This window comes from Micropterus salmoides, unplaced genomic scaffold, assembly GCF_014851395.1.
Source record: "Micropterus salmoides isolate LMB-PRFRI ecotype aquatic unplaced genomic scaffold, ASM1485139v1 Ms_hic_scaffold_15, whole genome shotgun sequence".
NCBI classification, from domain to species: Eukaryota; Metazoa; Chordata; class Actinopteri; order Centrarchiformes; family Centrarchidae; genus Micropterus; species Micropterus salmoides.
The window spans coordinates 23,928,596-23,944,952 of NW_024040596.1; the positions used below are offsets into that span (position 1 = coordinate 23,928,596).

General features: G+C 42.1%; 1 protein-coding gene across 1 annotated transcript in view; it reads left to right on the forward strand.

Annotated features, from left to right (window-relative positions):
* The window catches only part of zmym2 (zinc finger, MYM-type 2), a 39,677-nt gene that overhangs the window by 836 nt on the left and 22,484 nt on the right, over positions 1–16,357 (forward strand). The window contains 5 exon segments of the mRNA XM_038721163.1: positions 7,444–8,139; positions 8,563–8,731; positions 13,089–13,243; positions 14,207–14,355; positions 15,386–15,548. Of these exon segments, the coding sequence (XP_038577091.1) occupies positions 7,459–8,139; positions 8,563–8,731; positions 13,089–13,243; positions 14,207–14,355; positions 15,386–15,548 (1,317 nt within the window). The 5' untranslated portion in view covers positions 7,444–7,458.

Sequence of the window (16,357 nt, forward strand, 5' to 3'; positions counted from 1 at the left end):
TTATTGGATGCGAATAAGTTCATAAGTGATCATTTTAGTGGTATTCTAACAATGGCGCAGTCCTTGTCTGCTCTCCTCCCCTCGATCCGCCGCTAATCCAATGGCTGTTTGCGCCAGGAAGGGCAGGGGTGGGAACGGAACGGAACACCCTGAACCACGTTTCTTCTAGATCCCAACTTGAAGCCAGCCTACCCCCCCTTCATTTACCTGGGTTATTTATGGAAGAGTTGCGCAGCTCAGGTAGTAGTGCTGGTTCTGTTTATTGTTCTTGTTGTGAAGTTTTGGACCTGCTCTCCTTAGCCAAGTTTGTTAAATATTGCTGCTGGGGAGGAAAAAGGATCAAAGATCAGGTCGAGTGATAGTCGCCGCGGTAACCGGGTCCCTGGACCGGATTTGGTGCTGTCGTGGACCTCGTCAAGGAGCTTCTAGCCGGTGTTAATAATCAAGGGCACGGACAGGGGGACTTTAGCGACCCCTGAAAGCTTGGTGCAGGCGGGTCCTTCTGTGCTGATTTTTTTTTTTTTAAACATTTCAGAGGAGAGCTCATCAGCTGTGTTAGGGCTCAGAATAGTCCGGGGTTAGTTTTGCAGTCAGCTGCCAGGTAACCGGAATGGACTGCATTTTAGCCCATCAGCTGGCTTGGGGGATGTTCTGGTGGCTGCGCATTACGCATCACTTCTCAGTGACATAAGCCTTATATAATAATCTCAGGCGTTTGATTTGAATATGTTATTAGTCGGTTGTTATCTGCGCAACTGGCGCAAACAGCTGCACGTCTCCTCCTCGTGAGGTGCTGGAAAAATGATGTCAACTTAGTTTCATGCGTAAACTGATGCTGGATAGGTAGAGGGGCACCTATGTAAGGTGATGATGTGGCCGGGGCTGGTCTGGTGCAGCCCGTTGATTTTTAACTGCTTGTCTGCTGAGTGTTTTGTTGCACTGGAGGCAGTATCACCCCAGCCCAGCCCACCCCTCTGTCCACCTGGTGTTGACGTTGGGAGCATGGTTGCATGTCAGAGCTCATTAATACTGGACCCTTGTTTCCTTCTCATCCACGTGAATGCAGGCTGGCTCATAACTCTGCATTGCAGTCTGAACTAGAGTCTAGACCAGGCTATTTTTTCCCCTCAGAGCACCACTGAGTTGCTTTGCACATAGATTCCCTCTGTTGGTGTAATATCTGGCCCAAAAGATGTGATGCATTTATTTTTTTGCAGCTCAGCTTGGCTTTGGGGAGGTGTTGCACATGGAAAAGGCTGACTTTCTCTCAATATTTTGACTTCAGTTAACCCCACTGTCACAGACAGATGTGCTATAATAACCCTAACATGTGGTCTCTATAGACATACAGTTGGGTTTTTTCTAAAATACAAGCTTCAGTTAGGTTACACAGCACCATCACTGGTTTTGGAGAATGGTTTGGTTTGAAACCCCATCTGTTGTTGAACAGTCAAGAACAACTTATTGGTCTTGAATGTCGTTCTGTTTTGGCTTGTGCTTCCTGTCACATGGTCACAGTGTGCAACTCTTCCTCTTCCAGCTTCAGTGTTTTACAGTCAAGTAGATCTTAAAAGTCATCATACATATACTGTATGCGGCCCACGGTATGTTGTCCTTCCTGAGTTTGCAGCAGTGGGGCGTCATAATGTATATGCAGTTTTTTCCTTCAAAAGTACAGACTTGGATAACTACAAGCAATTTACATTTTTCATCAATTTAACAGTTTTGAACAAAACATGCAATTTATGAAAGAATTTGTTCTACTTTAAGGCAAATACACAAAACATGTTAGCATATTGACATGTTTTAAACATGTATTTTAGCTTCTTGTGCTCTCAGTTGCCTTAAAACAAACAGTTACCTGGTAATGATGTTGAATGTTATTAGTAGACCACATTTTACGTAGTCCAAATCTTTAACTGTCCTACAACAACAATTACAACTGAAACTATCAGTTAAGGAATTTCCCTCTTTATATATTTAAATGTTTAAATATTCTAAATTTCACTTTTGTTTGTATTTTAAATGCACGGTCCTCGTCCAATATGTCTTATTGCAGTTTACTCTGGAGTGTAACCTGTAACTGTAACATCTGATAATACAATACAGAACAATAGCCTGTGTTTAATGGTTAAATGGTTTGATTTTTGGTAAGTCAGTTAAAGGTGCTGATTCAACTTAATATTTGTTTTTGAGGGTCTAGTTTTGTGAAAGCTAACGTTGCCTTCTGCTTTTTATATTTAAAGCATATTTTGTGTAAAATTTGTTTTCATGTCTGAAAGTTTTGTGAACCGCACATTCTGGAAAATATGGGGATATAAATAGTGCAGATCTCATTTACGTGGCTGTAGACTGCTGAGAGACTTTACATCTGGAGATACTTCCGGTCATAGAAAGATGTGTCCCAGTTTGGAACCACATCATGTTTAGTTGAGCCCTGTCATGCAGTCAGGGGTCACCTGCCAGATAGCGGAGGGCCTTTGGGACTGGTTGGGAATCAGGCATTGGGTTTAAATCAGGAAAGTTTGGGTAAAAGATCGGCTTGCTTACCAACATGCCACCCATTTGAAATAGATATGGCCAAAAATGTTATCACAATAACGTCAGTAGATACATAGATCAGTCTATTATATATATATTTATCAGGATAATAATAAATAATGCCAAATCATTATTCTTATTTTAAAGGCAATTTTTTGCTCCTGAGTAGAAGTTGAAGAATCCAGATGGTTAATTGTGATTTTAAACTTTTCGTTATGGTCAAAACAAACACTTGATGCCAAACAGTGGATCACTCAACAAATCTGAGGTAGAACAAATATATATGAGTAAAATTAATTAAAACCTTTTTTCATTCCCCTTTCCTCGACAATATCTTAGTAGAAATAATTAAGTGCTGATTCGTGACTCAAATTAATTAAATCAAATATTTATTCTGACCGCCGTCATGAAGCTAACGTGGTGAAAGACCTCCAAGATATAGTAGAGGTAGTGCTGTGATTTTTATTGCATGCATACCATGGTGCTCGGGCCAAAATGGCCGCCGTCATTTTTCAAAGTGATTTCAAGGCAGTGACCTGGCATCCTCTGTAATGTAGACTGTGCTCTGTTATAGCTTTAAAGGCTATATTCAGGTATGTTCAGGCTCTTCCTGTTCAGGGTGACGGTTGGGGTGAAGAACATAGAGTTACAAAGACCATTGTCTGCACAAGAATGTATCTGTGAGGTTGCATCTGTTTGTGTGTGTTCTGTGTGTTTATAAGTGCGTTTCTGTGCTGCAGCTGTCAGCAGTGGTGTGATGTGTGGTTTCCAGCCATCCTCATTGCTGTGACATGAAAAGGAGATTTTGACAGAAACAGATCAACATAGAGTGCAGACATCCCCAAAAGTACTTCATGTAATATTTGATCCAGAGTTTGGCTCCCAATGAGCATATTTTCTTGTATTTCTTCTCTTTTGGGTTAATAGAGAGACTTCAGAGGCCACATTTAGTAACATTTTACCAATGAAGGTTTGGCATTAAGTTTTAGTGGCATCTAGTGGTGAGTGTTGCGAATTGCACCCAGCGGCTGACCATGAATTCACATGCTCCTCGGACGAAATCAGTACTTTAAAACAAACTATTAAACAAAGTATTAACTCTAATGACAATTGTAAATTCAGCAGTGAAAAACCTAATTTTGTACATTTTCTCCATGAGGTTATATCAATTTAAGCACAAGAGCCGACATGCTCTGTCGGTAGTGACAAAACACTCTGTGTATAGCCGTTTGTCCGTTTGGGATACTGTAGAAACATGGCGACTTCCATATAAGGGGACCCACTTTGTATGTAGATAGAAATGGCTCATTCTAAGGTAATAAAAAACACAACAGTTCATTATGTAATGTCTTACACCACTGAAAACATAGTTGTGGTGGGTATAATTTTGCATTTTTGTCAATAGATTCTTTTAAATATTACACACTGGACCTTTAAATGCATTTTGCCTTGAGCAATACATACATTGCAGAATAGCCATTTATTAAGACAGCATCACATAGGATGACATCTAAACCATTTAAATATTGTGTTGGCCAACTCAACAGCACCCAGATGTAGAGCACAGAGTCCCCATGGTGGTGGTGGGCCTTACTGTCACCACGGCAACCAAGGTATAGCTTCACCAGTTGCCGGGGGCAACACGAGAGAAGCTGCGTGGCGAGGAGCACAGGCGGCAAGCAGGGGCGGGGAACATGGGGAGGGGAGGGGCGGGAGGGATGTGAAAGACAGCAGGTGAGTGGAGTACTGGGTAGTTTGGTAAAGAGGTGCAAAGCACGGGAAGAGAGAGAAGGGAGGAAGGGAGGAGGAGCAAAGTTTCCCCCGTTGCTGAGCAGGCATGTAGCTCGTAGTTCTTGAGTCTACATTACCCCCCAAATATTTCATATCTTTTCATGTGACAACACTGAAGAAATGACACTTAATGACACGCTACAATGTAAAGTAGTGAGTGTACAGCTTGTATAACAGTGTAAATTTGCTGTTCCCTCAAAATAACACACACAGCCATTAATGTCTAAACCGCTGGCAAGAAAAGTGAGTACATCCCTAAGTGAAAACAACCAAATTGGGCCCAATTATCCATTTTCCCTCCCTGTTGTCTTGTGACTTGTTAGTGTTACAAGGTCTCAGGTGTGAATGGGGAGCAGGTGTGTTAAATGTGGTGTTATCGCGCTCACACTCCCTCATACTGGTCACTGGAAGTTCAACATGGCACCTCATGGCAAAGAGCTCTCTGAGGATCTGAAACAAAGAATTGTTGCTCTACATAAAGATGGCCTAGGCTATAAGAAGATTGCCAAGACCCTGAAACTGAGCTGCAGCACTGTGGCCAAGACCATACAGCGGTTCAACAGGACAGGTTCCACTCAGTACAGGCCTCGCCATGGTCGACCAAAAAAGGTGAGTGCACATGCTCAGCGTCGCATCCAGAGGTTGTCTTTGGGTAATAGACGTATGAGTGCTGCCAGCATTGCTGCAGAGGTTGGAGGGGTGGGGGGGTGGGTCAGCCTGTCAGTGCTCAGACCATACTCCGCACACTGCATCAAATTGGTCTGCATGGCTGTCGTCCCAGAAGGAAGCATCTACGAAAGATGATGTACAAGAAAGCCGACACACAGTTTGCTGAAGACAAGCAGACTGAGGACGTAGATTACTGGAACCATGCTGTGCTCTGATGAGACCAAGGTAAATGTATTTGGTTCAGATGGTGTGAAGCGTGTGTGGCGGCAACCAGGTGAGGAGGACAAAACAAGTGTGTCTTGCGTACAGTCAAGCATGGTGGGAGTGTCATGGTCTGGGGCTGCATGAGTGCTGCTGGCACCGGGGAGCTATGAATGCCAACATGTACTGTGACATACTGAAGCAGAGCATGATCCCCTCTCTTTTGGAGACTGGGCCGCAGGGCAGCATTCCGACATAACGACCCCAAACACACCTCCAGGGCGACCATTGCCTTGCTAAAGAAGCTGAGGGTAGGATGATGGACTGGCAAAGCATGTCTCCAGACCTAAACCCTATTAAGCATCTGTGGGGCATCCTCAAACGGAAGGTGGAGGAGCGCATGGTCTCTAACATCCACCAGCTCCGTCTACTCACGTTTTTTGCCAGTGGTTTAGACATTAATGGCTGTGTAATGTGTTACTTTGAGGAGACAGCAACTTCACACTGTTATACAAGCTGTACACTCACAACTTTGTAGCAAAGTGTCATTTCTTCAGTGTTGTCACATTAAAAGATAATCAAATATTTACAAAAATATGAGGGGTGTACTCAGTTTTGTGCGATACTGTATGATCAGCCATAAAGACATTTTCTAGCACGGCTTGGTATAGAACGTAAATACTTTTTTGATACAGACCAAAATACGTCTGTAGCACTGAGTACAGGAAATCGTACTGAAAGCTAACGTTGCATTCATGATCATATTCTGTAAAACGGTGTCTCAAAATGCTAGCTCCCATTAGCAGATCAAGTAGGCAATGAACAAAGATGTCACAGGGAGTCTGCTTTTTATACTTGAAGCAAACTTGTGCTGGGGTGGAGCAGTGGATAAGACACATGCCTTTTGGTGTGGAAGATTAATTTCCCACTGAGAGATTCATCAATGTGTCCCTGAGCAAGTCACTTAACCCTTAGTTGCTCCAGAGGTGTGCAACCTCTAACATGTAGCAGTTGTGACTTGCTTTGCATAAAAGCATCAGCTAAATGAGTAAATGTAAAATTAATTTAGTTTTCATGTGTCAGTGTTTGGGAACTGCATATTCTGGAAAATATGGAGAAATAAATGGTACAGATCTCGTATAGGCAGCTGAGGGACTTGCATCTTGAGATACTTCCAGTCATAGAAAGATGCGTCCCAGTTTGTCGTTGAGCCCTGTCGTAGGGTCAGGATCCTCTACATCAGCCTCGACATCTCTTGAGCCTTAGCTGCCCCCCTTTTGTGGAGTTTCTTTGTGGTAAATGCAACCAGAAAGGCTTGAGACAGAGCACAAAGCCTGCATCCTTCAACCCTGTCAAAATAATGCATGTCTGAAGCAATATTGGATCATGTGAGAATTGTCTCAGCAAAAGTATTTTAACTAAGACCGAGTGGGAAGGTATTAGAACTGAGGTTGCAGTCATTCTCAATATTTCAGAGCTGTACACTTTTTGAGGAGCTGACTAATCTGTACAGGTTGCAATACAAATGCATGAGCATGTCCCAGTAATTTAATTATTGGTTCCACCAATGATTTAATAAGAATAGTAAGAATGCTGAAGAAAGTAATTGGTGTTATTGGGTTTTATGTCTCAAAGAGTTGCACGCTGTAAACTGCTACTGTTATGTACTGTTGCTTCTCTTGCTTCTATTTTTGTAGCACACCAGTGTTTCTGTCTTGGTAGCATGTGTGCTCATTGTAAGTCACCTTTTTAAAAAGAAACGTTTGAATGGACCTCAGTAATATAAGTGAAGTAACAGCAGAAATGGTCACATCACTGCCCCAGCATTGCTGCAGCATCCGTTTTCATCAAGTTAAATCAGGGTTCCAGCTGAATCTTGGAGGAAACGGGTCGTAGTTTAAAATGGGAAAAACTTATATATGGGACAAGCTTGGTTGAAAATTAGATGGGAGGTTTTAAAGGGTCAGTTCAACCAAATAAAAACACCTTTTTATAGTGTTTTCTAGCAATCCTAATGTATTTTTAAAAATCTTACAGACTGAACCTTTAAATATATCTACCAAAATCAGCCAATGATGACAGACACAGAAAAGGTGGTAGCTAACGATGGCAATGAGTCTGTGGGGAGCTTGCCTCTGGGGATGCCTGTGCTTCCTGTACAGGTGTCAGACATCATCAAACCAATCACTGGCTGGCTTCACATAATTGCTGCCTAACGGCCTTTTCTTTGTGTTCTGCCAGGTGGCTGCCTTAGCAATGGATGGGGAGTCAGAACCAAACCCTGCCGTAGCAGAAGAGGCAGGGGAGCGGGTGGAGCCCATGGATGCCACTCCCTCCCCCCAGCAGCAGACCACGCCCCCCTCAGAGGAGGCTGGGGAGGCAGTTTCCATGGTAACAGAAGATGGAGCCACAAAGGATGGTGGCGTAGAGGACAATGATGATGATGTGGTTCTTGTAGGGGAGGAGGCTCCTCAGCCTTCTGCCACAACCCTCTCCCAAGACACGCCCAACACAGACTGCCTAGAGCCAGCAACTGTAGACATGTCCACGGCAGTGATGTCTTCTAAGACCCCTAGTTCTCCTGCGTCTTCCAGCACATCTACAGTGGCAGCACCTCCTAAACCTCCAATCACAGAATCAGAGCCTATTGTCATTGATGATGAGGAAGACTCTGAACAGAAAGACACTTCCTCCTCCTCACCAGCGCAACCTGGATGCTCCTCAGAACCCCACTCGCCAGGTGTACTCAGCAGCACTGAGCCAGATTCAGAGATCAGGATTGCCAGTGTCACCACACTGGGCTCCAGTAGCCAGAAAGGAAGCTCCTCTGTTTCTGCAGTCAATACTCCACCACATGAAGTGGATGTCCAGGCAGACATGAACCTGATGATAACCTCTGTGAAATCACTGCAGGACGGCACGACGGCTGTCACAGCGGTGAGAATCGCCAGAATTTATTTTATTTATATTCATCTAATGTTGCTTTAGTCTCTTTTAGTTTCATCTCTACTCTTTGTGTTGTTTTTTTTTTTGCTTTAAGTTAAAAATGTAGCTTTCTAATTGGTTTCAGGAAATATTGGTTCTTCTGATGTTGTCTGCTGATAGACACTGGTGAAAGCAGGTGTTCTCATTGGCATAGCAGGTTTATTCTTGGCAAAGTGGATAATGGCTGCTGAGAGCTGATATTTTATGCCAATATGTATTAATCCAAGTTGCACTGGCAGCTCCTAGTTAGATGAGGTTGGATTCATTGCAGGGACTGTACAGCATGCGACACCCTTGTGTCTTGGGTTCCTTATTTTGTTTTCTAATGTGTTGTCACTGAGGAGAAAAGCTAACCTAAGCAATTTGTCTGTTTAGGCAGGTGACGGCCAGGCAGAGGAAAATGGTCTGCAGGTCAGCAGTGCGTTCAGCCTGAATCCCGACACCCCACCTGGTCGACCAACAGCCTCTTTCAACCCAGGGCGGGGCTCAGGCCCCATGGGCCAGCTGGTACAGAATGGAGACACAGGGACGCACAACAGAGCAGGTAATTCATTTATTATGAAGAAATTTAACATGGCATGTCCTCACAGGTAAAATTAAGGGTGCTCCGATCGATTGGTCGATAATGGCTTTAACTAGTTTGATGGGTGGTTGCTAAAAAGGCCGATTGGAAAAGCCGATCAGATGATGCAGTACTCGCCAGACAAATTTTCAACGGCAGCTAAAATGGTTTCACTACGCGGTTTTCAATGCTAGCTAGCACCAAAGTCCTTTTCAGACAGGAAGCGATTGATGCGCCCAGTTAATCATTTACAATGAGAGTTGAGCAGCAATCAGACAAGCAGAGCAACAAGCAGTAGTGATCATGTGAAGTTGTCGCGGTCTTGCTCATCTTACACACACGCCACCCGTAACTGGAGTTTAATTGCACATCACGCAGAGAGAGATTGCTCCTTCAGTGTGAGTTTCCTGATGCAAAGAGAAGCGCCATGCACTCAATCAACTGACTGCCTCACTTTCTCAGTATCCGTTATAAAACAGAGCTCTTTTGCTGCGTTTCTGCCTCCCAGATTAAAACAGCGAAGCAGAAGATGTTTGTTTGAAAATGCTGCTGACCCGCTGGGCAAAAACAGAACTTTATAAAACGATGACACAGATACTCACATTTGGCTTTCTGATTCGGTCTTATCAGTCATGCAATGCAAAACACGATGCTACTGACAGAGTTTTAGTTTTGGTATTTTTATTAAAATATATGTACTGTATAAATAACACTTAACAGTTAGCCTACTGGGCGTGTCGCTGGAAGTACTTTGCGACTCCCCCCAGTCTGGTTTCAGCCGCCACCGTCTCTTTGTACTCCCGTGTTAAGCAACAATTGCAAAGAAAAATACCTGGTGTGGTTTCTCGTCTGTGTTACTTTTGTCTTTCGCCAAATGTTCTGCAATTGAGGAGTAGACCATCTGCTTAATGTTTACACCAGCTTGCGCATGCCCAGTGTGCCTGAAAGGCTACTCGATGTGTGTTTTCAGTCGTTTTAATATAGACAGAGATCAACTCTGATACGCAGCTAAAACACTGCTGTGGATGGAGATCGTATTTGTTCAAAAACTGTTTAAAAAACCTTGGTAGTGAGGATGTGGCCTCACGTTACCCCACTTCTCTCTCTACTCCTCTCATGTCAACCCTCCAGTTTGCCCTGAGATACTCCCGTATTTTTCCGTTCTCACCCAGTATCCTCCCGTTTAGTGTTTGCTACTCTCTCCTCAGGTAAAGCCGTAGGCCTATGTAAAAGATGTAGACTGTGCTTCTTGCACAAGGATTAAATAAATAAAAACAACCCACTGAAATAATATTAGGCCTATACTAGTGGTAAACTATATGAAATTATAACGAATATAGTAACTGTAAGTAATAACAATATACTAACAGTATAATATGGAAATATTCTTCATCATCATTCATACTTTTATTTATTTAAATGCCCCTTATTTTCAAATCTCACTGACCGTTATGACTCCTCTCTGTAGCCCACTCTCCCTCTCTCTACCCCCTAAAGCCATCAGAACCTGCCTGAGCTTTCCAGAAAAAAAAGCGGCTACTTCATAGTTTATCATCGACTCATGATGCCTGTGCTCCATAATCTCCTAAATATTTTGGCTACAGCCTTTTTTGTTTATGTTTATTTTTGTTTTAGTAGTTTATTCCTGGCAATAAAATAAACAGTTGTCATTTCATGATACTTTATCATCTGTTAATTTTAATACTTAATCCATAGTTTTTAGGGCTAATTAAATAAATGTATATTGTATAATGCTACATGATAAATAAAAGGCTTCAAATAGACCCAGTGATCGATGATCGGCTCAAAAAATACTGATTGGAGCACCTGTAGGTAAAATGTTTGACCAAAATGAAAGCCACATTTGGTTTTGGTCCCTGCAGTCCGCAAGCAGAGCTAAAAAAAAATAAATGAGTGCCTTGTTTGCTTACACCTCCATTTCGCTGTCACCTGAAACTAGTTAACACGATCATGTGAGTGGTAGCAGGCCACATGTTTACTTATATATATTTTTGTTTTCGCAACCTACATGTTAACATAAACCCTGGATACATTCAGCTAAGTGGGGGGAAATACGTACCAGTACCTTTCTCCATGTAAAATCGATTATCAAAAGTTTGATGCAGGTAGTGTTGTGTTGTAGATGAAGGTGCTTAAAGAGTGCTGGTCATTGAACATGCTCATGTTTTAGTGAACTGAACGCAGCAGTTTATGAACGTGAAGTCACACACTGTTGAGCTAAACTCAGTAAATAACTAAAATAATAGAAAGGAGAATGCATTATGAAGAAATTCATGGAAATGGCCCTTCTTTTACACCAAGCAGAGCGGATGTTCACATCCAGAGGAAAAACAGTAGGGGAAGGTAGAGAGGAAGGTGTGGTTCAGTGCTTTATGAATAATAGGACAGCATCTTGAGAAATCATGAAATAAAATGCCAGACACAGAGTTTTTCCTCAACTCCTGTCATACCTGTTTTTTAACATTACAACACTGACCTGTGAGTGATTCCGTCCAACAAAATCTACAGCATTACAGACTAATAGTGTGCATACAGGGCTTTAATAGTCCCCACGTAAGTCGTCAGGCACTTTCTGATTTCACAGTGGGACAGTCCTGAGTCTTCACAGATTTTGGCATTTAAGTCTGTGTACTGATAAGGTGGGATGTTGGGACTGGGCCTGAGACAGTTTTATATTCCTGTCTGGCTGCACATGGACTCCAGATGGTGCTATAGACTGCAGACAGTGGTACTGTTTTCTAAAACTGTCTTCTGGAGTTTTTATTTTGGGTCCATCATTGTTTCATGTTTACAGTTTAAGCCAGTAAATCAAAAATGCATTTTAACTAGCTTCCATTTCCATTTTGCACAGCATCTTATCCGGTTTTACAGGCACAAAAACAACAAACCAACAATTTGGCTGGAGATGCAATACGTTTAAGGGTAGATGGATTTGTAGTGTTAACTGCAAGTGCAATGTTTATTTTTTTCCTCGTTGTCAGTTTTACCAAGATTAAAAAACAGCTGTAAAAATGTATATTTAAATCATCTGGTTGGTCAAGATGCTCTGTTATGGGCTGCCCCTGTAGCCTAATGGTTAAGGTGCCTACCCCATACCCTGATATCTGAGTCGATTTCAGCCAAAGACCCCTGTCCTTCTTGTGTGCCCCTCTACCACCATCTGGCGGAGCGGGTTGCCCGTTAATCGGAAAGGTCGGCGGTTCAATCCCCAGCTCCTCCAGGCTGCATGTCGAAGTGTCCTTGGGCAAGATACTGAACCCCGAATTGCCCCTGGTGGCTGTTCCGCCAGTGTGTGAATGTTAGTTTCTGATTGAGCACTTAGGCTCAGTGAATGTGAGTGAATGCAGATGTAGTGTAAAAGCGCTTTGAGTGGTCAAAGAGTAGAAAGGTGCTATACAAATACAGAGCATTTACAAAATGTTAGTATGAAAGGAATGCAGGGAAGGTAGACATGTCCAGACCTCTGAAGTTAAGAAGCACATGGCTGTTTAATGCGTAAAATATAAAAAGAATCAATTAAATAACCAGTATGTGGACACCCATACTTGAAATCAATATTTTTGAAGGGCTCATTCCACACTTCTGGGATAACTTTCCACAAGGAACCTGGCTGCAGGGATTTGCATTCTGCCACTGATGTTGGGCGACAAGGCCTGGCTTGTAGTTTGTGTTTCAGTTTTACTGTAGAATTAGAATATCTGTTAACTGAAAATAAGAGGCCCAGTCCAAATCATGCAGACCTAGACCCTTAGTACACAAAGAAATTTGCACAGAGTTGTCCACACATATATGACACATGGTGTCATTGGAATAGTGAGACCAATTTTAAGAATTGAATACGTGAGACAACATGGTGGCATTTTTAGGGAGCTTGCTGTTCAAATGTTAAAGAACGGCACCAAGAGTCAGTGCTTAGTGCTTGATTGGTTGATCTTACAGTAATGACATTCCGTCTTTAATTAGTAATCAGTATTTGCTCAGCTGAATATGGGGGGGAAAAAAGATGGCCATAAACACCCTCATTATCAATATTAACATGTTTTTGTTTCCCCCTCAGCTTCTAATGTTGTGTAAAAGTCACAAATGTTGTCCCAAACTGTTATTTTACCCCTGGCAAATAATAAATAAATCTCTGTTTGGACAGCCAGTCCAACCTGAAGGCAATTCCAAAATGAGGAAAATGGTTAAAGGGGAGAATTGGGACATGGTTAGTCTCTTGCTCTGACAAACTGAATCCTCCTGATACATTTACTGTTTTTCAACTCAGGAAAACAAGGATGGAGACAACTGTTGACTTTGTTTCTTCCTTTCCCTCCAGACTCGTGGATCTCCCAGTCAGCTTCAGTCCCCCGCAACCAAAAGCAGACAGGGGTCGACTCTCCATCACCAGCCACCTCCCTGCCCAAACCTCCAGGCCAGTCTTCCTCATCTACTTCCTCCTCAGGCTCCCAGCCACAGCCCAGGACAGTCAAGGTGATCAACGCTGTTCATTGGTTTTATTAGTTGTAGTTAATTATGTACAGGGGGACATTTACATGGCAGACAAACTGGAAATTGTATTTAATGTTTTTACAAATTAAGAGTTAGAGATTCAGTTGTCCATGCAACATTTGTATCTGTGTTTTTATATTTCCATGTGAAAGTAATGGAATCCTATGATGCAGTTGGAACAACCTTATCTGTATATTCTGTACATTAATGTACACAACCAGTTACCACGGAATTTCCTCTGCAGTAACTTTACAGATGCCACATGGGTTAATCAGTATAAATGTAACTGGAAATTTTACTTTGAAACAACAAGTGGGATTTAACACATAATTTCCTGCATTGATGACCATGTTTATTTCTCAGGCTTACACACATACATACCTACTTTACTGATCTATCCATCCATCCCCTGGGGAACATCTGCATGTCATAACGGCAGTACACGAACAAACCACACAGTACAGAATAATGCAAAAACAGATGTCAAATACAATTACTGACATGAATGTTAAAGTTCTTGCATACAGTTATGTTAATTGCTGTAAAGTGCTCACTTTCTTACCCAAGAAACAATATTTTGCTGTTTTGTTGTACTGTTTAACTGTATTTTGAGGGGCTACAACAGCAGTTTGTGTAATCTGGGATTGCGCCTTTTTCTTTGAATGCCCCTTTTTTGTCTTATGTGTTTTGATTCAATTGAATGGTAGCTGGTTTTATTTATTTCTTTTCTTTTGGAAGAAGGTGTAAAAAATGTATACACAGTCTCGTTGGATCCAAGGGTGAGAAAGTTTTACAAGACCAGCAAGTATCTGCTGGTGTTGTACAGAAGGATACTAGCTCTCCGGGCAGCCAATAGTGAGGTGAAATAAATTATTGCTCTTGTAAAACTGCTCTGGAGTTAAGTCATTGTGTGTGTCTGTGTGTATGTGTGTGTGTTCATCCCAGGTGACCTGTGCAAACTGTAAAAAGCCCCTGAAGAAAGGCCAAACAGCTTACCAACGTAAAGGCTCCACACACCTGTTCTGCTCCACCACCTGTCTCTCTGCCTTCTCACACAAACCCGCCCCCAAGAAGAGCTGCACCATGTGCAAAAAGTGAGTCACAACCTGTAACTGCTGGAAACCCAATGAACAATAGGAGACATTATATTATTTCAGTGTAGGATTGAACATGCATTTTACTGCTGTAGATGTTTACAGTTACACTAATTTGAACTTGTTTACATACTGTTGGTTAGTTTAATCAACAGCAATGCATCATTTTCTATTAGATCATCATAGGCTTGTAGCATCCCTGTCCTGTGATCACCTGGTAAAGTTTTTATGAGCTCAGAAAAACAGACCTGTTTTCAGCTTTTAAAAGTAGAAGTTTCTCAACCCCTAAATAGGGCTAAACAATTAATTGAAATGGCAATATGGCCAAGTCCAATATCCAAATCGCAGAAGCTGCAATTATTTGATGAAGGTAAAATGTGTAAAAACAGCATTATACTGAAGTACTATAGTGCTGCAGAGATCCCAGTACCTACAGATCTTGTTCCCCAGATGTAAGAAAACATATTTGTTTGGTACAGCCACCAACCAATGCTACTTCATCATTTTAATAGTTTTTTCAGTAAAAATTAATATTGTGATGGGAAAATGATCAGTTCCACTCATCTTGAATCATATTGCAAATCGTAATATCTGTCAAAATAATTGCAATATAATATTTTTTACTGTATTGTGCAGCCCTACCCATAAAAGAATACCTAATCCTCCAGTTTATGTGAAAGTTAAAATTCTAAATTACAACATTTAGAGATACATGGTAAATTTCACTGGACGGAAGCGTATGGAAAAATTGTAATCTGAAAAGTAACTAGTAACTAAAGCTGTCAGACAGATGTAATGGATTAGAAGTGTTGCATAAAGAATAAATACTCATGTACAAATACCTCAAATTTGTACTTTACAGTACTTGAGTAAATGCATTTAGTTACATGCCTCCCCTGCTTATCTGTCTTAACGCCTATCTTTGCATGTCCTAAACACAGTATTTAAACACAAGGACAGCTTTTTTTTTAAAGTGATGTTCACTTTCTGTAGATGTTAACTTATCTGTGCTCTGTGATGTGTTTTTCAGGGACATCACAAACATGAAGGGTACCATCGTGGCCCAGGTCGACTCCAGCGAGTCTTTTCAGGAGTTCTGCAGCACAGGCTGCCTAGGTGCATACGAGAACAAGCAAAACCCGCCCAAATCAAGCCTCAAAACCAAATGTACTGTCTGCGGCAAGCTCACCGAGGTCAGACTGTCTGACACACTTAGCAACACACATTACTCTATTGTCCGTTTCATATGCCATTTTTAACCTGAGCAACATACATGCGAATATATTCCTGACAGCAGAATGAATAATTGAGTAGCACTATGTAAAACGGTAAAGGCAAGAGTGGATGGAAATGAGTCTGGGGCCTTCATGGGCATTCACTAGTACACTGATTTACCAGTGTTTTAGTTACACCTATCCAGTGAAAACACCAATTCATGGTTTCCACACCTTGATAGCCTTGATAGTTCTCTGCTAAGCAGTCGAACACATGGTTTTCTTTTTTCAATTTTTTTTCAAATAAAATAGCTCCTCTTCTTGCTGTCAGGAAGAGTCTGTGTGTCGTGTGTGTATGCAGACCCCTGATTGCAGTATGTATAGAAGCAAGTCTGCAGCGGTCTACTTCCACTTCTGCACTGAAGTATAATCAAGGCTTAATGCAATCTGGAGGTATCTCTAATACTCTGACTCCCTCTGGGTGGACAAAACATTACAATGTAATGCAGTCCAATACAAAGAGAGCCTCAGGCTGTGATCGGGAGTAAATCAGTGGATGATCGGCAGTCACCAGTCGTTATGTGTGAACTACACAACAACGCATCAAAACGGCTCCCCAACACATTTCTATCACATCACAGTCACCAGCCAGATATGTAGCATACCAAATATCTGGAGGAGTCCGCCAACTCGACGTCCACATCCAGCCACTGAGAGCAGGCAGCTGGCAGAGCAGGCAGCTACTTTTTCACTGTAAAACACTTTTTTACTTACCTCCAGCTCTCTCT